The sequence below is a fragment of the Camelus ferus genome, chromosome 8 (assembly GCF_009834535.1).
Source record: "Camelus ferus isolate YT-003-E chromosome 8, BCGSAC_Cfer_1.0, whole genome shotgun sequence".
Lineage (NCBI taxonomy): Eukaryota > Metazoa > Chordata > Mammalia > Artiodactyla > Camelidae > Camelus > Camelus ferus.
The window spans coordinates 8,632,104-8,658,149 of NC_045703.1; the positions used below are offsets into that span (position 1 = coordinate 8,632,104).

The 26,046-nt window shown below is 38.5% G+C and overlaps 1 protein-coding gene across 1 annotated transcript in view; it reads right to left on the reverse strand.

The window, feature by feature from the left end:
• RIMS1 (regulating synaptic membrane exocytosis 1) overlaps positions 1-26,046 on the reverse strand; it is a 448,078-nt gene that overhangs the window by 361,823 nt on the left and 60,209 nt on the right. Inside the window, 1 exon segment of the mRNA XM_032484440.1 lies at positions 8,656-8,736. Within this exon segment, the coding sequence (XP_032340331.1) occupies positions 8,656-8,736 (81 nt within the window).

Sequence of the window (26,046 nt, forward strand, 5' to 3'; positions counted from 1 at the left end):
GCTTAGGAGGAGCAGAGGGACGAGAACAGAAAAAAACAGGGAAAAGCAGCCCAGTATCCAGAGGGTCTCTCCCACGTTACTGAGAGGAATGATTGTATTCATGATGGAGATGTGTCTGAGGTGGTGACAGTCTGCCAATGAACTGCCCAAATTTCTGTGTTATCCATGGAACTTCTGCCACCCACTATTACAGCAAGACATATTAGCACATAGGGTTCTGGGAATTAGTACATAGAGTTCTGGGCTTAGTACATACTGCTCTGGGTATTGGCACATAGAGATCTGGGTATTAGTACATGGAGCTCTTGGCATCAATACACAGAGCTCTAAGCATTAGTACATAGTATATACATAGTATAATGTATTAGTATATTAGCATATACAACCTAACGGTCACGTGTGGTTTGCAGAGCTTAAAGGCACAGTGACAAAAGACAAGGGCTTCTATTCAACTGTTTACAGCTTCAAAGACACACTTTTGTTTAATTTGTTATCTAGTATAACATGTAATTTTGCTGTTAGATACATGACTTTAAATGAAAATCCATATTTTCAAGTGTAAAGATATATGTATATTTCCCATACTGCTATGAGAAACGTAAATATATTGATATATCATTTTCTCAGTAATATTTTTGGTTCTCAAGGTTGAGTATTTTAAAATTAGGTTAAATATAAGCTACCACATTTCCATGATTAAATTCATTCTAGTCCCATACATGCTGGTCCTCAGAAGTCCCTATGTTATAATTAAATCTGAACAAAGATTGTTGTTGCTGAAAAACCCGTGCCCTTGAGATCTGAAAAAGTATGTCTATTAAAAGAAAAATTTGGATGCAGCCTCCCTGTCAATTCAAGGCTGACTCATCTGAAGCTGTGAAGAAGGGGAGAAGAAGAGTGTGTGTGACACATGTGTCCATGTCAAAGCCTCAATGCAGATGGTACCCAGCGATCCAGTCCAGGATGTGAATGACCACTGCACAGAAAGATCACTTCTGGAAAAGAGGAAGTAGACAAGACAGAGACAGAATGGCCTAGTAAAATCCTGACACTAAATACTTTGAATTTTTATCTAGAACCTCAATTCACTTTTTGTTCAAAGAATGAAACTGATAATTCATTACAGGACTTAAAAACACCTACCTAACAAGAGAAAAATAAGTAAAAATAATCAGTATATTAAAACCCATTTCTCAGTTTTTCCAAAGGTAATCAGAGAAACTCAAACCAAATAATCTCAATAGTATTAAAGAACTTGTATTCACAAGGTCTTATAGATACTAACTTTCTTTCTGATTGGTCTTCACACTGAACCCAGACTCTGATGTTACACTGGTCATTTTTATATGATGAAGTTAGTCCTACACATATGTGTGTGCAGGTACACACACACACACACACACACACACACACAGACATAGTTAAGTTTATTTTCTGGGAGTTAGAAATCAACAGTAGCAATAAACCCAATCATGAATGGCTCAAGAGTTATAGAGAACTGACTCCTGAATATGAGTTTTTCTGAAGGTGCGAAGATGTCACATGATACTTTCATCTGATACATTTGCTTAAGCACACATATACATTCATACAGAACCATTTAAATGGTCAAAAAAGATAGAAATTAATAAATAATTAAAAAAAACTTACTACAAAGGAAAGCTGATGGTTCCACTGGTGAATTATACCAGACACCTGGAGAAAAATTTACAATAATCTTTCATAAACTCTTCCTAAATAAAATAGCAGGGAATACCTCCAAATTCATTCCATAAGGCCAGTATTACCCTGATACCAAAATCAGACAAAGACATCACAGGAAAACCACAGGCCAATATCTCTTCTAAATACATACACAAAAATCATCAAAAATATTAGCAAATCAAAGAAGCAACAAATCAAACAGATAACCAAGTAGGATTTATCCCAGGAACACAAGACTGTTTAAACATATGAAGATCAATCAAAGCAATACACCAAATTATTAGAATAAAGGACAATAAACACATTATCATCACAATAGATGTAGAAAAAGCATTTGATAAAATCCAACATCCTTTCATTATATGAACCCTCAATATCCTAGAAGTAGAAGGAAATTTCCTAAACCTGATGAAGAACATCTACTAAAACCACACAACTATAAATTGAGAGTATGAGATTTGCAGATACTAACTACTACATATAAAATAGATAAACAACAGGTTTCTACTGTATAGCACAGAGAACTCTGTTGGATATCTTGTAGTAAGCAATAATGAAAAAGATTACAAAATGAATATATGTATGTATATGTGTAACTGAAACATTATGCTGTACACCAGAAATGGACAAAATATTGTACACTGACTATACTTTAATAAAAAATAAATATAATAGCAGTTAAAAATAAAACTAAACCCTCACAACTTTTATCATATTTACTGGGGAGAGATTGAAGGTTTTCCCTCTAGTATCAGAAGCAAGACCAGTATGTGTAGAATCACCACTTTTTGACAACTGGAGATCCACATGCAAAAGGACAAAAGTGGATCCCTCCCGAATTTGACACAACATTGTAAAATGATTATAAATCAATAAAAAATGTTAAAAAAAATAAGAAAGTGGATCCCTCCCTCACACCATATAAAAAAAAGTAACTGAAAATGGATCAAAGACCTACACATAAGAACTAAAATTATAAAACTCTTAGAAGAAAACCTAGGGTAAATCTTTATGACCCTAAATTTGATAATAATTTCTTAGATATGACACTAAAACTTACAAGTAACCAAAGGAAAATAGATCTATTTGACTTCATCAAAATTAAAAACTTGTGCTTCAAGGTACTATGAAGAAAATAAAAAGACAACTCACTAAATGGGAGAAGATATTTGCGAATCATGTATTTGACAAGTATGTAGTATCCATTATATATTAAAATAAACTTTTACACCTCAACATAAAGACAAATAACTCAATTAAAAATAGACAAAAGATTTGATTGATATTTCTCCAAAGAAGAGATATTAAGAGCCATTGAACACATGAAAAAATGCTAAACATCATTATTCATTATGGAAATACAAGTCAAAACCACAAAAAGATAATCATCCATACACTTCACACCTACAAAGATGGCTATTAACAAGAGACTGACAATCACAAGTGTTGGCAAGGATGTAAAGAAATTAGAATCCTCGTATGTTGCTGGTAGAAATGCAAAATGGTCCAGCTGTTTTGAAACACATCTTGACAGTTCCTAGACAATGTAAACAGTTAACAAATGACCCAGCAATTTAATTCCTAGCTTTATTTTCAGTTTACTCAAGAGAACTGAGAACATATGTCCACTCAAAAATTTGTACATCAATGTTAAAAGCCATTTTATACAGCAGAAAAATTGGAAACAATCCAAATGTGCATTAGCTGATGGATAAACCAAGAAGTGGTATATGCATACAATGGAATTGTATTTGGCAACAAAAGGAATGAAGTCCTGATATGTACTGTAACATGGATGAATCTTGAAAATATTATGCTAAGTGATAAAAACCAGCCATAAACAATCACATATTATATGATTCCATTTACAAGAAATGTCCAGAATAAGTAAATCCATAGAGACAGAAAATAGGTTAGTGGTTTCTAGAAGCTGGGTTTTAAAGGGAATAAAGAATGACTGCTAATGAATCTTAGGTTTCTTTTGGGGGTGATCAAAGCGTTCCAGAATTATATAGTGGTAGTAGTTGCACAATCCTATAAAAACTAACCTTTACACTTTGCAAAGGTGAATTGCAAACATGGTGTGTTTTTTTCCCTTAAATTTGAAATGCAAGCAATCACACACACACACACACACACACACACACACACACACACTGAATTGACCTATGATCTCTGTACCTCTCTGGATTCAGTGTATTCCTGATAATGTCACCTTCCACAGTAATATAAACATATTTTGTCTAAATATAGTGTTTTCATTGGCTACATATTCTTTTTCTGAAGTTCTACTTTCATACTCCAATTCCAATGTGACCAACCATCCCAAGTTTTCCCAGCCCCGGGGGTGGTTTCCCAAGATATGGGATTTTCAGTATGAAAACATAGAAAGTTCCAAGAAAACTTGGTTCTTGCCTAATTTTGTACAGTTTACTTAACTCCTCTTCTCTTTGTTGAAGTCCTGACGATATTCTCTGTACTGCCTTTTACACTCTTTCCTGCCAACGCGACACCTTCTCCCTGTGCTATTCCATTTGCACTAATGGTTTTATTATGAAGCAGTTGCTCAAAATTAGTAAATCTCATCTAAGTCTCTCCTGAGGTTGAGACACGCGTAGCCAACTGTCTTCTGGCTGTTTCAATCAGAGATATCTTTGGCCACTAATACCTAAGTCGCATGCTAAATCAAAACTGGGTTTAGCGCCTAAGTTAACTCTCTTGATATTAGCACATCCATTCAATCTCTTGAACTAAAAGTGAGTTATCTCCTCTTGTCTTTGCTTTATCATCACATCTAATGACTCACCATACTCTAATTACAGCACCTGGGAAACTTCTCAGACCTGCCCTACCGCCTGCCTCTCGTGCTTGGTCTCACTAACGTCCGTGACTGACACTGATGAGTAGACCAATGTTTCTCCTACTTTTTAAATCCATGATCACTTTGAGAAACTCAAAAACCATATAATGTTAGGTCAACTTTCAAGACACAGTATTAAAATTGAAACCAAAGACAAGGCGTGATGTACAGCTTATGTTCTCTACATTAGACAGTGTCTTATTCCATAGACAGTCCAAAGCAGCACCTCCTGAATCCCTCCTTTCTCTCTGTCTCTCTCTCATACACACACCACACCCCCACACACGAACTATCACCCACCCACACAACCACACAGCACACAGGTACACACATGCACACTCACAGGCTTCAGCAGTGAGGACGTGTTTTAAGTTATCCCAGCCCAGCCTGATGTTTTGGGGGTTGGGGCAACTGTTCTTTCCTCCTGGAAGACTGTATTCCAAACCTGCTACCTACTGAACTAGTCATCCTTCAGAATTCATATTCACCATGTGGGCTCTGAAAATCCTTCTCTGAACACATCAGCCCCAAGGAGGATAGATCATTTTCTCTGTTTTAACCTACTTCTAATGTTGCACTTAGCACAGAGTAATATCATTTACCTGGCTGTGTAACGGATGCCCCCAGCATGAGAGGGAACTCTAGCTCACTTATCTATGCATCTTTATTTCCTTCTTTTTTTTTTCCTGAGAACAAAGGTTCTCTTTTATTTATTTATTTATTTTTGTTGAAGTATAGTCAGTTTATAATGTTGCATCTTATATCTCCTTATAACTGAAGAATAGGGGCCATCAGACTCAACTTACTAAACTCCACTAATATTTCTGATACATGTATTACTTGGATTAAATAATGACAACTTATGCAGGAAGCTTAAAATAGGACTCAGGGGCATTTTAATAATAACTGAAAAAAGAATCTTTGGGTAGTTTCTATGCACAGTTATCGAAAGTATAAAGTATATTGACATGTGCAGCCATCAGTCTAGACTTGTGGAATAGAATGTACCAAGTAACACAAATACAGGTACCGTACTTTGTATCTCTTTGCTAGTAATCAATCTTTCTTTTCCTACTCAGCCAAGCGTTTTGAAAAAGTGATGTACAATCAGTATCTCCTTTTCCTAACTTCTCATTTTCTCCTCATACCTACAGAAATGGAGTATTTCCATCCACTTATACATTAAAACTGTGATGGTAGATGCCAGCAATGCCCTCTCTATGGCCAGATCCAAAGGACATATTTTATCTCTTAAGTTATTGACTTTTGGCTGCTGTTGGGCATTCCCCGTGAGTCCCCCTACCACCTTGGCTTCCGGTTCTCCTGCTTCTTTATCCACCATTTCTCAGCTGTGTCGGGGATCCTCTTCCTTTACTCACTCCTTAAGCCTCGGTCTTACCTCGGACTCTCTGTTGTTTCCTAACTCTATTCCCTTCAGTGATGTTGTCCACTTCCCCAGGTAACTGAGTGCCTCAGCTTCATATATCCAACCATTTCTTGGACATATACCCTCAGATAAAGCACAGGTACCACAAAAATCATTATATCGAAATTTGAATGCTTTACTGCCCCCCAACACTTAGGGCTGATTTGCTTGTTCAATTCCGCATCTCAGTTGGTGGTCTGCCATCACCCAGACCACTGATATAACAGTCCACCTAAACTCTTCCCTTAAAAAAAACCAAGTTCAGTTGACAACGAAGCACCACCTATCAGGCTTGCTTCATTCTAAGCTTGAACTGTTTCCTTTCTAGACCCTCTGTTACTCCAATAGGTCAAGACCTTGTCATCTTTCTCTGTACTATTATCACAGTCTATTAATTGATTTGCTTGTCTCTAGTTTTGCCCACATCACATTCATATTCCATTATCCTGACTTCTGCCAAAGTAATACATATCTTATATAGGCATAAGTGTACATATCTAGCAAATATGACTAAGCCACTCTCCAAATTAAAATCCATTAGTGCATCCTTATATCCGTGTAGTGTTTATTAAATTTTATATTTTGACCCAGTTATCACATACGGAAATCTAAACCCATCCTACAGTATTAACCGGGGATGCATATTTACATTTCTCTTCAATTTAAAACATAAAAACAACACTGCCTCCCCCTACAAAAAAACTAACTTTTTATTGATTTTCAGACCTACCAGTAGGTTGTAACTCACAAATTTGAAAACACTGACCTACAGGCTAAAGCCCACCTTAATACCCTCCCACGAACTTACTGTTGCTCTTTTCAAATCAACCTAGAAAGGCATTTTTATGGATATGGAGAGCTCAGTTTATGAACATCACTCTCTAGAGAGAATCAGTAGAAATAAGGAATGAACTGCAAACTTTAAATTCTTCACACCACCTGAAGAGAAATTCACTATTTAATTAGAAAAGCACAGAGTCAGCAAAGCGACTGTCAGACAGGAGGATCCAAAGAGATGACAGTTGCTTCTTCTCAGCCGCTAAACTCAGAGGGGCCACCAGAAAGTTTCCACAAGGTGCAAGGTGAGTTACAGCACATTTCCACAACCATGAGTCCATGGAAAACAAAGACAAAATCAGAAAAAAATGATCTGGAGTCTTACTAGCAAGGATGCCAATTGCTACTTCATATCTAATAACTCTAATCTTCAGTGGACGTTGGAATGAGTGGGAACAATTAAAACGGAACGTCAACATGTGGAATATAATGCATCTTAAAAATCAATGTTAATTCCTCAAAGAACCTTCTCCAAAGTTGCTTGAATCCTAATATAAGTAAAATGTTTTCTAATGCCTAGAACATAAGATGGAAGGAGGGGGACTCACAAGTTTTCCATGAGTTGTCAAGAAAAGTTCCACCATTAGGAAAATGACTTTACAGTTAAAACATTTATAAAAAAATAGAGGCAGCATCATTGAGAGTACTTCTTCCAACTTAGTACTTTACTCATTGTAAGTGTGAATCATTTTCACTATGGTTAAATCAAAATTATTTACATTCCTTGAAAAGTACTGATTAAATGGAGATGACATTCAAGTATATGTATTGAGATAAAATCTATAACCTATCAATTTTATATCCTGAAACATAAATAATTTTAAATTATTTGTGACTGTAATATACAAAATATAAGAATTTAAATGTTTTACGTAATTTCAGTCTTTGTCAATGTGAATAAAAACTTGACATAGCAAAAGAATTACAAAAAATGTACTTTTCTTGGCACAGCATTTTGAAAATTTCATTACTTTATTTTGGTGTTACTTCAAAGAATTCTCAGATAGCTAAAGAAATCTACAGGATATCACTCTTAAGACATGTTCCTTCAATGGTTTTTGCTAAAAATCTTGGAAGGAGGCATTTCCCCAGTAGTAACTACTTGGCTGTCATGGTTATGCTAAGAGTATTGCCACTGCTGAGGTATTTTAAGGAAATGTTTAATCTTTATCACCAGGAACATAATTCTATTCAGAAGATTGAATATATCTTGCTACTCTGAATAACCTTAAAACTCTTTACATTTTATCTATCAAAATCCACTTTTGCAACTCAGAGTTTACTTATTTGGTTTCTTCTCCATGTCCTGCTTGGATTGGCCATGTAACTCCACACTAGGATCTACAGTCAAGGTTACAAAAATAAAAATAACACTGATAGGAAACCCCTCCTTCAGACTGTCCGTTACCTTTAAATAACATAGTGGGAGGGCAGATGATAAACTACTCATCACTTCCATTATTTACAAGCTCCTCCCCTCTCTGTGTCTTGCGTCCTCACTTTTCTAGAATCTGAGGTTCCAGCCCACATACATTCTAAATCCGAAAGGTACGGAATTTCTGACACCCTAGTTCCCTGAAAAATGTGCCCATTTCCTCTAACTAGTTTCATCTTTCCAACATGGCACCAGAAACATCACTGAATAAAGATACTGACTACCCAAAGCTCAGGACAATTTAATCTAATTCAATAGTAACCTTTTAATCACCCCATACACCAGAGAAGCCCAAGTTTCTAGTCTCACATGCAGTGTGAATGAATAAATCTGTAACCAGCGATCTGGGTAAGAGACGACATTTTCAGTCAATAAAACCAATGCCATACTCACGGTGGAGGTTGATGGGGCTGGTGTTCAGCATTTCTTGGGGTTTTGCAGGCAGCAGGCTTCACCATGTCCCTGACCACACACCTGGGACGCATGATAGACAGCACAACGCACTATTAATTATAAAATGGGTAGAAACATCTGGAAATTAAACATGGTACTGAAAACAAGTCTAAGGGGAAATCTCTGCAAGTCCCATTAATCTTAACCTGGGGGCCCTGGAAAAGCCCTTCCAGTTGGAAATCTTCGACTCAGGTGTCCAAGGGCTCAATGATACCCACACGAAATCTGTGCTAGCCTCAGGACTGGATTTCCCTTTGAGTGCCAACAAAATGATTGTCAGCAGCTTTCCCCATAGAAGCAACACCGCGGAAAGCTTCGGCTTCATTCTATGAAGACATCTGCAAGCTTAAAAATAAGAACAGCTGTTGGGCTGGGGTGGTAAAAGACGGGCAGGATTTGCCATGATTGTGGCTATTTTACTAAAGGATGTGACTCTTGTTTCATCACCACACAGGTCTTTCTCTTTGTGCAAAAAGAGATCTGAGAGACCTCAAGACATCCCCTATGTTCAAAATCCCCTTCAAGCTAAGAAAAGAGGAAGAGTTAGAAGAAAATATTCATATATAGAGTATGTGTGTGTATGTGTATGTACACATAAAACAGAGAAGAGCCCTGCACAGTGTGAAAATAATCAGTGAAAGCTCTTTGTGTTTTAAGTCCTCCAGCACAGGACAAATAAATGCAGAGGGCAGACCATAGCTCCAGAGGGCAGCAGGAGGAGATTCTCTTAGCCTCATGTCAACAGGGCTTACAGAGTGTCAGAGCGATTAACTGGCACAAACCATAAAACATCCCCATCTGAGGCTATCCTTAGATGGCTCAGATTTTCTTTCACCTCAAGAGCTTTAAAACAGACATAGCTTTGAACAGGGAAGCCTTGGTTACAAGGCTGAGACCCCACATCTTAGACTTTGCTAAATGGAAAAGCCTGTCAAAGCTCAAGATTCTCCAACGTGAACCTGGTTCTTCACTTTCAGGAAGGTTTTGACTACACTTGGAATTTCGAAGACATGGCTCATATTGAAGGCTAGCCATGGGATTCCAGAAGTGGATGGCTGGTGAGGCAGTGACAGATAAACTATTTTCCCGGAGACAAAAGCTGCATGGCAAAATTCTCCACTTCTGAAAGTGATGATACAGGAAACATGGACACAATGCACAGAAACATGCACACACACACACAGCTCATTCCAAACAAGATCAAGTAAGACATAGAAGTCCATAAGCAACATGACTGAAAAAGAAAACAGTGCCTTTCAAAGCCTTCCCTCTTGGGATAAAAGTAAGAAATGCAGTGTTTGTCTAGAGCTAATGTTACACTCTTCATGGACCAGTCAGGAGCACAGGTCAAAAACATCCACAGGAACCAAGAGCCTTCTGGTCTCCTTCCACAGAGGAAAAGGCTGCTTTCCTTCCATTCTGGAACATTCCAGAACATTCCAGAAGGCAGATGTGAGGGACAAGTAATATCCTAGGGTTTCTGAGCTCATAGATGTTAATATAACTTATACAAAGTGCAGGGCCCAGGAAGTTCCATTTCACAGCACTGGAAAATCTTTAGCAAGTCTCACTCAACTAAAAATAGCATGTGCAGCATGCTGAATCTCCATGCACTGGTTTGTGAAAATATCGGAAATATCACCAACTTTGGGAAAAAATTTGAAAAATTATATCTATGAGAAACCATATGCAACTTTCTGTCTTAGTTCATTTCTTTTTTTTCCTCTCTCTAAATATTCAGGAATTTACACAAAGCTTTGGGGGGGAAAAAAAAAAAAAGAAACCTGTCATTTAATTTACACAAAGCTTTGAGGGAAAAATGAATCTGTCCCTTAATTAGAGTTTTCCTTAAATGTGCTTTTAAGTCACTCTTTTCTGATAAATGTGGAATATTTATTCCAGCAGAAGGCTAGGTTTCTGAGCAAAGCATGTGTGTGTGGGTCTGTGTGTGGGGGGGTCTGTGTGTGGAGGGGTCTGTGTGTGTGTGTGTGTGTTTGTGTATGCCAAAGACCACATCTATGCAAGAAAATTCTCATCTAATCTTGAGTACCCAGAAACTTTTGGGTTTAAAACAATAATAGCTGGCATACTTCTCTCTGCACATGCGGTACAATCTTTTGAATAAAAAACTTCATTTGCATTTCTGAACTTTAAAATTTTATTGGATATGAAAATAAACACATCAAGACTCAAAACCATCTATTTAGAATTTAAATGTACTTATTTTAAAATATATTTACTTAATATACTTTACTTTTTAAAATTAAAATCTTATTGGCTAATGAAAACAAACACATCCACACTCAAAAGCCATATATTAAGAATTTAAATGTACTTAATTTAAAATATACTTAATGAATATACTTCATTTTTTTAAAAAACAAGAAAACAACATATTTTTCACACTGACATATATCCTGACCACAGGTCTAGAGTAAAGCAGCTGGATGCTGAACCTTTGTTTTCAAGGGGAAAGCTGTTTGTTCCAGATTGCTAATTATTCAACCAATTTGAGGGGGCTCTGAACAATGGCAAGATGTATCCCTGCATTTTCTGATTTGACTTCTTTTTAGCTGAAATTCTTCTAGAGAAAAAGAAGAAAAAGAACCTATACTCAGAACAAGATACATAAAATAATACATTGCATGCCTAAGAGTTTTGTCAGCCTGAGCGAATTGACATTCCTTTAAAATTACAATTGAATTGTCATGTCTGGCACCATGCACTTTGGAGGGATAACCCATCACGGTGTTGTCAGTTTTCAAGTGTGGAAATTCTTTGGCCCCATGATCTTCCATACACTAAACTTATTCTAGTAACACCGACCCCTCATACTTGAAGAAACACAAGTGAAATTTCAGTATGACCCTATTCAGTCTTCCTCAACGTATGATTTTTTCCTTCAGCCAGACATAAGGAGGCTACAAGTGCTGACTTGCCAGAATTATCATGGATTGAGAGACTGGGAGTTTCAGAGGTGTGACCTCTTACTCTTGCAATGTCTCTAATTACTCAGGGGTTTATCAGACGGTCTTGGAACTGCGTGTAAGCAAGCATCCCTCATCCCTCAAGCATCACTGAAAATCTATGCAAATGAGGCGTTCGGCAGCCCCCTGCCAGGGGGAGCTGCTCCTCCTGACTCCGCCCCTCGAGCTGCCGGGTTTTATGAATGACTGCAATCAATGCGCTGAACAGCTGCCAACTGCCCACTCAGCGGAGGCTACGCCGCCCTGCAGCACATGCGGGAGAAGACGCATCGCCTCACGCCTGCAGATGAGGCTACAAGGGGAAGGCTCTCATCTCTCCGCACAGGAACTAAATGTGCTTCCAGATCCTCAGAGTACGTGAATTAAAAATTCTCAGTGCCTTCACAACACACAATTTACATAACGACTTTCTCCCCTTTGAGTTTCCATTTTGGTGCCTGCAATCAGGAGTGCCCCCCTTCTCCTTCCCTACTTGCAGGAAAAGAAAAAAGCCAAAACCTCACTGTTTTATGCAATTTGATCTCTGTTGAACTTTATCTAGATTGTTTTATCATTCTTGATTAGTGTCAGGAGACAAGTTACTGTGCACGAAGCCGTCAAATAGATTAGGACATGTTTACATTTTTGTTTTCAATCTTTTGGTTTTTGGACTTCACTGAGGTTTCTCTTCCCATCAGTGGAGACAATAACGACATTCACATAGTGCTGGGGGAAAGTGTATTTGTGCTTCTCTCCCCAGTGTTACTCTACTAGCCTGCATTGGTCATGAGAGATCTTAGAATCAGTTAAAATGACACCACGCTGAGAATTTTCCCAACATACAATGTTCTAATTTGCTGATCGCCAATCGAAATACATAGAAACAAGGGGAGATAGACAAGAAGGGACTTTGGGGGCTCTGGTTTCTGTTTCCAGCCGTTTTCTTCTAAACCTCCCATTCAAATACTTCAGACCCCTCTTCTGCAAGCCTTTACCCCAAAGCTCCTAAAATATATGCAAAATTCCCATCTCCAGCCGGATCCTTTCTTGACTCCAGACATCCAACTGCCTCCCCAGTGTTTTCGCTTGGATTTCTAATAGGCCTCTCAGAATCAACCTTTCCAACTGGAATTCTTCATGTGTTCCCACGCACCTAATGCTCCAGCAGTCAGTGCCATCTTGGCTGATTGTAGATACATTTTTCCAGCTGTTCAGGCCAAAAAATTTAGACTTGATTTCTCATTTCCCTGGGACCTGTGAGAGAATCCTTCAGACTGGTTTTAATTTCAAAATAATTGCTGAATCAAACCTTTCCTCTTCCCTTTCCACTGTTCCCACACCTGTCCCGGGCCAATACCATCTCTCCCTCAGATTCCTGCAGTAAACTTCTCATGAGAGCATCTGCCCTCTTCCTTAAACCTATCTTCAGCAGAATAGCCAGAGAGACCGTTTGGAAAGAGAAGTCAGACCATGACTCCTCCGCTCACAATCTTGCAATGTTCCCCAGTTAACTCACAAAAAGTGCCAGAGACCTTAGAATACAATCCGGCCTCCTGTAACATTCGGAATTCATCTTAGACTTTTCCTTCCCTGCCTCCCTTCCTCCCTGTTCACCCTCCTGCAGAGGCAATGGCCTTCCTGCCAGTCTTCCTCACATGCAGCAGGCCTGGTCTCGCTGGGGTGGGGCCTTGGCCCCAACCACTCCTTTTGTCTCGAATGTTCCTCCCTGATATTAGTGTGACGAATCCTCTCACCTCTTTCAATTTTTGGCTCAAATGTCAGTTTTTGATGGTTCCTATTCTTGTTATGACAATCGGCCCCTAGCCAGACTTCCAGTGCTCTTTGCTTGATCTACTTCTTACCAAAAAGTACTGCCCCGTACAGCCGAAATATATACAATCTGGTTCACTGACATGGTCAGAACCTAGAATAGTGCAAGACGTAATAGTCACTCCTCACATTTGTTAAATGAATGAACAAGATAAAAAGCTGTCAATTTCAAGCTTGAGTAACTAACATGCTAAAAGACAGTGATTTACAATAAATTTAGGTAACACTTTTTTTTGCAAGATGACAGCATCTTTCTATTAAATATTTGCAGGTTATAAAATAATTCATGACCAACAAGTATTATGATTTGAGTAACTCCACTAAATGTATTTTTATATGGTTTGACTAAGTTTCATTCTCTTTCTGAACAAGAAAAAAAGGTGTATTTCAGTCAATGACTTACTTAGTGGAAAAGACTCTCATGTCAAGTCACTGTTTTGAACCAATGGACACTATCTAATGTCTAGTATATTGCTATTTTTTCAAGTAAAACTTTAAAGTAATTGTATATGAGGTAATTCCTCAATAGTGAAGAGAGAAAACTCATCTCTTTTTCTCCTGATTTTCCTAAACACAGTAGGGAAACAAGAACTTCTGTTTATTATCATCTATTCTGCACTCAAATGTCCAGAGATTTAGATAATATCTTATTTAATCTTCACAAACCCCCCTGCAAGGAGAAATGATGGTCCCACTTGACAGATGAAGAAACTGCAGATCTAAGAGATTAAATTATTTTTTCAATGCTATGTGGCAAACATTGATATTTTTAAGAGGCCAAGATTTGTATTGAGGTTTGTTTGGGATCAAAGCTAATGTCCTTTCCATCACTCCAACGAGCCTTCAGACATAACACTTGAAAGATGAATGGAAACTAATACAATTCAATCATGAAGTTACTGATATGTTTCAGAAGTAACAGCTATCCAGCATCCTGAGATGGGTTTCAATAGCACTGATCTCATAATATAGGTACATTACTGAAACGATTCCAATAATCTCACATAACTGAGTGTTTCTGAAATGGTATTCGAGTATCACAAGACCATATTCTCCAAATACAGCAGCAGAACAATGGTGCTAGCAGGGCGTCAAGTTAGCCAAGCTGGAAATGGAGAGTGACTTTAAGACCAGTGGTAATGTGAAATGCAAGACAGGTCATCTGGAAGAGAGGAAAATAGTTTATAAAGGAAAAAGAATAAAAAAGGTAAAAAGATCTTTAAAATCATTTGCAAGACGAATATAATACAACTGACAGAAATCTCTTCAAAAACATTTTCAAAGAAGGTCTTCGAGAACGACCTCTCCATTTACAAATCCTAAGAGAAGGAAAGCTGAGATGTATTATTTTAAAAAATGAATTAAAAAATTGCACATTCATGTCCAACTCAACAGTGAACAAATCGGTAGGATGTCTGTTATCCCTAAGATGAAGATGGGATGGTGAAAACTCTACACCAGAAGGGGAAAGTAAGTGAACACTGGTATTTTGAAAAGCCAGATGCACTAACACAGACCACCAGGGCCTATTCTACCTCTGACGTGCATTCAGGGACCCTCAGAAACTACGTAAGAGTAAGTTTTATTTTTAAAATGACATGGAGGACAAGCTAGAGGGGGTTTCTAATTATAAAAAAAAGGGAAACCAGCTGACCGTTTTTCACCATGAGTAATGGGGGCTGCTGAACCTCCCCTAAGCAGGCCAGGAAGGTTTTCATAAAACCAGACCAAATAGTATAGGATCCTAACACAAAGAGGGTTATAAGATAAAGATTCACTAGAGAGGAATAAGTGATTTTATATTCCAGAAAAACAAATTTTTCAAAGACTGACGAGAAGGAAAATAACAGGTAAGGAGTCAGGTCCTTGGTCTCCTGGATTATTCAGACTTGGCCTGTTTATCACCCTTTGTGTCTCTGGAATGTTAATAGGCTTGGTTCTACAAGGTCCTCATATTATTTTCAACTTGTCAGCAATATGGTCAGTTAACCTCTTTTTACCGAAGCTACTACTTCCTGTGAACACAAACCCTTTCTCTATTCACCAGTTCTTGAACTATTATACAGACTGCGGATTTAGATCTGCTACCACCCCCACCAGCTGTCCCCTTGACCACTTTCCACTTTCTCATCTTTGTGCCTGAAAAATCCAACCCAGGTTTAGAAAAGTCAAGATTTCCAGAAATTTTCTGCCACTCAACCTGCAAGACAGAACAACTTCTGTTCATCCCATAGAGGGAGGAAAAAAAAAATCTACCTAGGAAGAATGAAGGAATTTCCAGAAAAAGGAAGCAATCGATGGAATCAATGCAGCAGAGGCACCGAAGGAGATGCGACCTGAAGTCCTGTTTGGAAGTCATGTCTCCAGGAATAAAAAGAGATGGGATTCCAGTGGAAATGTGGGTGGTTGATAGGAAAGAGGATGACGTGAAGACAGACAGAGAGACAACAATGGCTATAAATGTAGACAACAGGCGGGTTGAGAAAAGAGGTAGGGGGAGGGGAAGGAAGAGATGGGAAGGGGAGAGGGAGGGGACTTGTTTAGTGAGGAAGCAAAGTTGCCCAGAGATGGAGAGAAATTGCAGGAATAGTTAGGGGATTCGTTCCCAAGATGTCACCTTTCTCTTGACCATAACTGACCATCACTATTTTTCCTCAAAAAAATTCTTGCAGGAGAACACTCCATGAGATTCATTTTGGAAAGGTTTTGGAGAATGAAAATCACCTATGCACCCCTTCTCCTATTTTTAACTTTCCCCTAGAGGAAGAAACTTTTGCTCAAAACTTTGTCCACACTCTGACCAATGACAGGGGTAGGGAGGAAGGCTGGAGGGAGCACCCTCCCCCAGTCACCATCCACCACCAGCTACATCTTCAGGAGTGAGAAGAGGCCCATGTCTTCAAAGCACGAGTAAGCTGGCTGTCTCCTCTCTCACCTGTTGAGGGCAAAGCTGAAGGGGTCACTTTTTACCTCTTCCCGAGTGTCTAGCTTCTCTGCAGAAAGTGGCCTGGGGAGACCTACCTGGAAGGGGCAGACTCCACCACATCTCTAACTCTACCTGCTTCTCTTTCTCACTCACTAGGCTCTACTCCAATTATTCAGGGAAACGCATCTGAAGCCTGCTCAGGAGACTCAGTCTTGTAGATTTAGAGTGACTTAAAAGAGCCAAAACAACTACAAAACCCTCAACTGGCAATTAGAGAGAACATCAGGAAAACGAAAAGATACCTGATTTTCTCTAGCAAGAGAGGAAGCATCGTCCAGATCAGCAAATTCAGCCGATTTTGTTCCTCTGGTGCCCATGATGGTGCTTCTGGGGGCTCCCATTTATACAACTGCCCTCCCCCCCATTTCTTTTCCACTAAAGAAAGCTACTGGTCTAGTGAGTGAGAACGAAGGTATCAAGGAATAGGCTTGGAACTTAAAGGGGACATTGTTTACAGCTTTTAGTACTTCCGTTCCATTAATAAACAGGTCCTAACCCCTCACAGCTAAGTTCTGTGCCTCACAGCCCAGCTGAGGACCACTGCTCTGAATGCCTGGCTCCATCCCAAGCGTGGCTGAGTGTGGTCCCTCCACCCTAACAGACGATCACTGACTTGAACGACCGACATGAGAGAGACTGTTGAGTGAGCAGTAACACCGAGTTAAACAGGAATATGAACCTTCTCAAAGGGAGTCTGTGAGTGACACTTGTCTTGATTAATTCAAAAAAGCAATTCAGCAGAATGAGATGAATCTCAAGACATGTAAACGCATGTGGATATGAAAACTCTCCGCTGACAGAGCAGGAAAATGGCAGTGAGTAATACCATCTACAACGCCCGAGTGTCCGCAAGGGGCCGGGAGCTGTGCTAAGGTTCCCAGACGCCTTTAGACTGGTCATCTGGTCACATGTTGTCCATTGTGCTTGGTGTCACCCAAGTTACAAATTTATTTGCAAAATATTACAATTTCTTCTTAGAAGCACAACTCATCGTTGGAAAAACCACATGCTATCTGGGAAGTACTCTGTTTTCAGCAAATAAATTATTTCACTACCATTCAAGTTTTAGCAAAAAGCACACAATTGCAATTGAATTTTTTCCAGTTTTAAGCACCTCACATTCCCTAGCCACATCTCAGTATTGTAGAAGAATAAATGGTTGTCTGATAATGGTTATCTACAGTTAAATGTCCAGGGCAAAGAATCCAATTTGGTAGTAAAAAGGAATGGATGGTATTTGTAAAGATTATTGCCAGAGCTTTTTTACAACTAATGATGTTTCTGCTTTTTATTTGTAACATAAAACCATAGCTCTTTAAATAATGATTTTAGGGTCGTTCTATGTATCTAAGGATGCCTCTTCTCCACAAGCATTCATTTTCCCTGCTCATGGGGAGCCAGATAGCTAAATAAATATCTACTAAGAGGTCCATAATAGGTCCTTGGTGGGATTTAAGTGGATTTTAAACAGATAAAATAAAATGGGAAAATGAAACTTGGAAAAGCATTAATGAAATATTTCAGGCGTTGCTTTCAATTAATTGTAACTACTTTCTCAACTGATTCACCTGCCTAGAAAGTCAGAGAGAAACTGGAGTCAGTCAGATATGAAAATGTGTTGTACGTGGACCACTGTTGCTTGTGCATAAATGTGAAACTGCTAAGTCAGAAGCAGACACTCTGCATTTTCTATTATAAGTGAAGCTTTCTATATTTTGTCAAGAGACCATGATGCATCTTTTCCTTAAAATATGATGAAAGGATGAAACCAAGTCATTTTGACACTTCGATGAAAACTTCACTACGTGAATCTGATTGTTTCTTGGCCTAAATATGTTTTGCACTTAGAGTGAGAAAAACAAAACATCTGCTAAATAACTTTTTCCTCCTCTTCACTCAAACTGATGAAAATATGAACAGATATTTAGGAAAATATGCAATGTAGGTATTTGGAAAGATAACCCAATGAATAGGACTTCTTATTCCTCACTGACAATGGTAGGCATTCCCCATACCCTCTGCTCTCCCTTTTGACTTGATAGGACTGTCATCCTTGTGGCTTCAAGTGGGCTGATGGTTCCTGAATTGTCATTTCCAGACTTCACCTCTCATTACCTAGCAGGTCTTAAATCAGTATCTACCTAAAAACCTTCCTAACAACTGAACTAGAACAAACTAAAATACTCAACTCAGTATTCCTGGTTTTCTCAAACTTGAACATCTCCCAGATTTGACACGGTGATCAATTACATCTTCCAATTACTGTTGTTCACAGTCTTGGTGCCCTATGACCTCACCTTCCCTAGTGGCCAGTAAGTCATTGAATCCTCTGGCTATTCCTTCAAAGGATCTCTAGAAATGTCCAGTTCTTGTTTACGTCCATGACTTCCAAGTTCATTTTCTCTCTTGAATAAACTGCTTGAGTAGCCTTCCTCAAGTCCCATCTTCTGCAGCTCACAAAGTCCACAAAGTGCCTCCCATCCCCCGCCGTATCAAATACATACACTGCCATTTAGCTCCAGGGTCCTTCCTCTGCGCACCCTCACTCACTAATCTCTTCCTCTTAATTCCTGACACAGCCTGTTTCTCAAGTCTGATACATCTATCTCAATTTTTTTAGAACATCCTTTTGTCACCTTCATTACATCCCATATGCCATTTTTCTTACTTTACAAATCATCTGCCTCTTTCCCCACCCACCGCCGCCATTCATTTTCAGTCCTTTTAAAATTCAACTCAAATGTGCTGAACTCCAGGAAGCCTTCCAGGCTAAGGGCCCTCATTAATCCTTCACCAATATCTTCTGAAAAATCAGTCCTCATGTAGGGATGAGAAACTGTGTTTAACAGCTGCAGCTTGAGCTGCAGGACATTCAAGAAATGCCTTTGGAAATAGGACATGAAATGAAAGCATGTCCTGTAGACCTGGCTGGGAAGCTCTGGGGATTATGATGCCTTTGTCATCAATGAACAAACATTTGTAGGACACCTGCTCTGTGCTACGCATCATGCCCAGTGCTATGATCACAACCTGAAAGCAAGTCAGTCTGTTCAGCAATAAGTGTAGTCATGAGAATAATAACGTACATTTATTAAGCATTTCTTAGTGTATCTATATACTATCATGTCACTTAGTGTTGCCAAAGGTCATAATATATGTTTAATTATATTATCATCTATAAGTAAGTTCACCTTGCTCTTCTGTGTCACCTCCAGAGTTCCAAATAGTCACTCCTGGGATTTCCTTGGTATGTACCACTTCTTTACAGATCCATGGATATAGAAAAACATTAGAGGTTCTCAAACTCAAAGAATGAAATTTGTCACCCCTTCCATTCAAGTCACGAACTTCTTTCAGAGCATTCATGCCCCTGCTGGAGGCAAACCTAAAGCCACAGAGCATTCACTGGCCTCCTTCTATTGTTAAAGATTTCTGACTATTGGAATATTCTTTTTCATGTTTACTGAAATCCGCCCCTATCAGCTTCTACACATTGGTCCTAACTCAGCCCTTGAGAAGCTGTATGGAACAAGTCCACTCCCTGTTAAAGACCATCCCTTCATGTATTTGAATTCAGTGGTCTTGTGTCCCCTTCACACTCTCTTTCCTTTCTCATCAGCCGCTCAGTGACCCCTGGTGAGAGGCATGTGCTGCAAGGACCCACCCATCCTAGCTGCATGCTTTGTCAGTTAACAACTCCCTGAAAAGTTGACTCCCTTTGTTGTGCAATATTCTCACTCCAGGTCCATGGGAAGGAATACAAACTCAAACTGTATAGCCCTCTGCTAATAGCTGGATCCCATAAAAAGATCAATTGACAGAAGTGATATTCAGAGGAAATTATCTATGTGTGGTTTCCAAAAGCGGGTCATACATCAGAAGCATCTGAAGAGGTTTTTAAAGAGACAGTCTTTGGATTCCAGTCCAGAGCTACAGAGCTGAAGTCCGGGGCCACAGATTTGCAAATGATGAGCTCCCCTGGGTGATGCTAATATATCCAGGCAGGTAGTTGGGAACTGCTGATGACGAATGACCCATCAATTCACGGCACTGGACTGAGTCCTTCCTTTACATGGAGCTAAACCACGAAACTCTCGATAACTTGTACCACATTATCATAGTCCCTCATTAGATAGCTTTTTCTGAACTACATTTTAATGTTGTGCCTTCAATTTCTATGATAGGTCGGTACAAGAAATAGCTGTATGAAGTCGGTTTCTGCCTTTACTGTAAAATACTGGGTAGCTCAATGTCAGTTACATCAGTTGGAGTCCTTTCTATAAAACCCAAATACATTCATTCCACATTATTAGGTTTTTCCCCCAAAATTTAACATCAAGGAAAATGTTATATCTTGCTTATTACAAATACCTATCATGATTTCTTTTGGTCAGGGTTCCAAAGACATTCAGAGAAAAACATTAAAGCTTATCATAACAACTCTGTTAACATGGTAAGCATGTTTATAATCTTATTCCTTTCTTGTTTATAAGTTTCACTTTCTATATTTCTAGTGTTTTATGTTAAAATCCTTTTGAAAAAAGCCAAAAAGAGTCATAGAAAGAAAAAGGTTAAAACTGTATCTCTCACAGGAAAAATAAAATTTTGATTTTTCTCGAATTTGAAAAATCTAATATGCCTTAAAGGCCATACCTGGCATCTAGTATGCCATATATATATATATATAAAATGATAATTATGATGCTGGTGACATCTCACTAAAGTTGATATGTTATACCAAATTAGCATTTCAGAAAGGATTTTTTTTTTGTTTCAGAGAAGCATTCCCTAGGAATTAAGTGTTATCGCACAGAAAGGAAATGATTTCATGGTCAAATAAATTAGGGAAACATTAAGTTAAACAGGTTGAGGAGGTTTTTTTACTGCCCATAAATTTTCAGAATCTTCAAAATGCTAGTGCTCACTGTTCTCCAAGACAGTAGCATACTGTGTAGCATTTTCCAAGGAATAGTATTCAGTTGGGGAAGTGATAAAGTGACACTTAGCAACTGCAGCATTAGAAATATACATTCTCCAAGGGAGATAATCAATGTTTGGTAAAATTTTCCAGATGATAACATAGAATAGCACATACAGCATTTAACTTCAGCAGGGAATATTTTTACTGTTGGCCACCTCTTAGTCTAGAAGCAGCACTATGTCTACCTGAAGGTAGGCAACTGTCTCACATTTTGGTCCATTGAATAATGAATGTATCACCCACCTTTTAGAAAGTTCATCCTCCAAGAAAGACAATAGTTTTAGAGTACATAGTTGTCTCCATTTTTATATGTTAATTACATAGGGAGATTGCACCAGAAGTTAGGCACTAAATTCTTTCCTCACTAAGCATCCAGTATAAACTCATCAAAGGGACGGATTTTGACCTAAACTAGCAATTCTTTTTTGCAAAGATTAGAGTTTTTGTATGTTGGTTGGTTGACTTTTTACACAGGTAGCAAGCAATAGAGTTATATAACCTTTATGAGGAATAACTAAAAAGGCATAGAAATGCTAACATATTTCTTTGCAATTCCTAAGTTAAATGTGTGGGAGAATAAAAACATAATCACTGCAATAGGTAAACTATATCTTGTCACTCTAATAGTAGAGAGGAAATATAACAGACTCTTAACATTTTTACTGTTCATACATACATTTCATACACCTATTTTTTAAGGAAGTATGTGTATATTTTATCTTACCTATTGAGAAATTTCAAGGGACAATAAGACATTTTCTCTAAAATGACAATTACCTTATCAAAAAACTCTCTATTTTTCCTCTTATGTATAAAATTAAGTAGTAAATTAACCAAAAAGATGTGACATTGGCAAGACTGTCTTCGTGTATTCAAATCACCTATAGTTGAATTATTTTGTAGCTCAGAAAGACACTCTTACCTTGGAAATAGTATTAAGCTTTGACACTAAGTAATTAAAAATTACTGGTCCTGCACCAATGATAAAACTTATAATGTTTAATGTTTATTCACTTCATGAACATTAAGAAACTTCCCCCCCAGAAGATACCATTAAAATAATAAATATGCAAGTCACACCTGAGAGAAAATATTTACATTATATATCTTACATATATGTTACATATATGTACAAATGCAGGGCTCATATCCAGAATATATATCCTTATATATCAAGGGAAAAACCATCCTATTTTATGACCCACGGATCTGTTCCTAGGTATTTACTCAAGGGAAATGAAAGCCCATATCCACAGAGTGACTTGTACAAGAATATTCATAGCCTGAAACTGGAAACAACTCATCATTCGAAGAATTTATAGACAGAAATCCTGGTATCTTCATACAAGGGAAAGTACTCTCAATGTGTGCAACAGTAGGAATGAATCTCAAAAATATTCTGCTTAGCAAAGAAGCCAGACGTAAGATTTCTTACTATATGATTCAATTTTTATAAAGTTCAAGAAGTGGTAAAAAGTACTCAATGGTGACAAGAATCAGAAAGAAGTTGCCTCTGGGTGGGGTGTGTGTGGGGGGTGGGGAGTAATGGGAAGGCTGGATATCTTGTACAGTCGTGACACAGGTGTACACAAATGTCAGCTTCCATCAAAGCGAATACTTGGTAGCTGTACGTTTCATTGTATGTAAATTACACCTTAATAAAAAAGTAAAAGATAAATAACAGAAATAGCTGACAGCTCAAAGAAAGAAAGCCAAAGTCCCCTAATTTAAAGATCTGTCACCTTTCATGTACGTAGAATATACTTTAATGTGCTTTGGAAAACAGTTCCAATAAACGACTATGGAAGTCAGACAATTAACACACTTTTTCAAAGCAAATGATTTATCCCTTTATCCCTTGTCAGAATCAGAATAATAAATCTAGAGCTAAAGCTGAGAAATCTGTTTTTTGTAGGAGTATTTTTCATCAAGGTGAATTATCACAAATACATGAAGAACTTAGAGCTTTCAAAACAGAGTTCAGGAAAAGGACAAACCATGGCACAGTATGTTTAAAATATGACCTGTTGTATATTGCATGCATATGATTTAAAAGGTAAATTTGCTTCTAGTATTTCACACAAAATATTATTTAAGACTTGTACTAGCATTTATGGCTGGAAAAAAGTAATAAAATTGGTATTTTGAAAGACTGGATCTACATTTTATGCAGAACTGAAAATGTCTTATGCCATATGCCTTATGACAAGGCAGATGACATTTCTCTTCTAAGAAATTCTGAGCATTAGTTGCAATTTCTAAGAGCAATCTCTTACACCAAAAGCTTAAAAAATTATTTTTATTAGAAAATGCAATTGCTTATGAAAATTACATCAATCCCCCTTACTTTAAAAAGTATGTAAATAAGTGAAAGTTAGCCATCACTGTATTCCAAACCTTTATGTTACGTCTTCTACAGACATACTTAGCTGAAGACTCTAAAGGCAATACTGTAAACAGCACAGTCCTATAACTGCAGTCTGTCTGGCTGAGGAGAAGCGTGAAGATGGTCTCAGAGTTGGAATTCTTGTGCCTGTATGAGAGCTGCTGCAGCTCAACCATCTCAGCCAAAGAGCAGGAGCATCTGCATCTCTATCTTCCTGCTAAAAACTCAGTTCTCAGCGGTTTGCGAATCCAGGAGAGTCAGCCGAAGTCACTCAATTAAGCCATTTCAATGTACCTCTACTCTAAGAGGTAAGTATGTTTTTATATGAGGAAAATCAACAAATTTTGAAAGAGGAAAAGAAGAGTGGTGAGGGGAAGGTATGAAATAGTGGAAAAATAGTGAGAAATAAGGCAGAGTGTTATCACGCTTTCATAAACAATTTTACATCAGTAGATCCACTTCTTTGCTCTTCAAGTTCTTTTCTCCTCTAGGGTTGATTAAATTATTATTCAAAAATTTCTTGTTCTCACACCCATAGCACTTCTGTACTTCTTTTTATTGGGTTTGGCTATGCCACTTCCTTTGGCATCATGGTAGTCAACGTATATGTCCAGTCTCTTGATTTTGGGCATGGCCATGTGACTTGCTTTGGACAGCAGAATGTTGGGAGATTGGCCAGATCTGTGAAAAAGGGTTATAAATGTGCCCGTGTATCCATACATCAAGGCTTGCTCTCTTGGACACCATCTTGATGAGACAAGCCTGACAGGTGGAGAAAATCTGGACCCAATCTGTAACTGGGAACCAGCCTCTAGTGAAGCCCAGACTAGGTCACTTCCACTCAGCAGAGGTGTTGCTGGCCATGACACACCAGCCATCCCAGACATTTGAGAGGTAAGTGCTCATGCACTTGGGAACGTTATGGTTGGTTTCTCCTCCTTCCTCCAGAATGATGCCAGGCTCCATGGGAGATCTCCATGTAGACAGTCTCAGGAACAATTTCTCTTCCCACTCAAGCAGGTCAGCCTCTTCCTGGCACGTTCTCATGATACTCAGGTGTCTGGGTGTTTCCTAGGAGTTACCTATCATAGCCTTAATCTCTGAGGATAGGGCCCCCCTTCCTCTACCAACTACTAAAACTCATTCCATATGGTTTCACAAGGTCCTCAAAAATGTCCTGATTTTAGCTGAAGCTAATTCATAATCATATCAATGAGAATAATCAAACTCTCTGTGAAGGTCAGGACTTGGTTCATTCATTCACTGCTGTATCTCTAGTTCCTATACAACAGTCTGGTGCATGAGAGGCGCTCAAAACATATTTGTTGAATAAATTAATAAATTCATTGGTACTTCAAGACAGATGATGGCTAAATCGAACAGAGACCTTCAATACATTCACCCAAAAGAATCAGAGAATTCTGGGAGACAGTGGGTAAAAACTGGTAAGGTCACAATGATTTTCCTGGAGTTTTAGAAATCATCCCACAAAGGTTTCCGATCAACTCAGTATAACAGCGTGTAACACTGTACGTTGTCATGATTCTGAGCAGATCAGGGTCAGGAATGGACATGACAGAACTGACATGTGGGCACCCATCTAGCCATCCATCAGCTGTCACCCCACAAGACCCAGGTAGAAAGACACAACGGTGCCCTGAAATTCAACAGCCCACTATTTATTTTACTAGGGAGCAGGGATGTTATCTTAGAAAGCCAGGATGGTAGAGCAGCAGGGAAAGGAGTCAGAAGTCCAGGCATGGCTTACCACTTACCGACTAGAAAACAGGTAGACAACTTTCTATGCCTCCTAATTGTTGGACACAGTGAGCATAACAACATTCCTGGACCCTATGGAGAGTTCTTAGCAGTTGCAAATGAAGTACTCTGTCTAAAATGCATTGGAGACACTCAAGCATCATCAAATTGGATAGTATCGTCTTAAAAATGTATTCTTTCACTGCACTTGAACTATTACATTAGAAGAAGTGAAACAGGAAGAAGAGGGCAGGGCACAACCACTGAAGGAATGACACAGCATTTGAGGTCAGGACAAACTGGTTAGAACCAAGATGGCAGAAGACTAGACTTCCAGTAGACTTTGAGCCTCATGGCAAACCCACAGGCTCCACGATAGTTCCTAGGTTGACCATAAAAGGCCAAAAAGTGGGCAGTGCCCAAT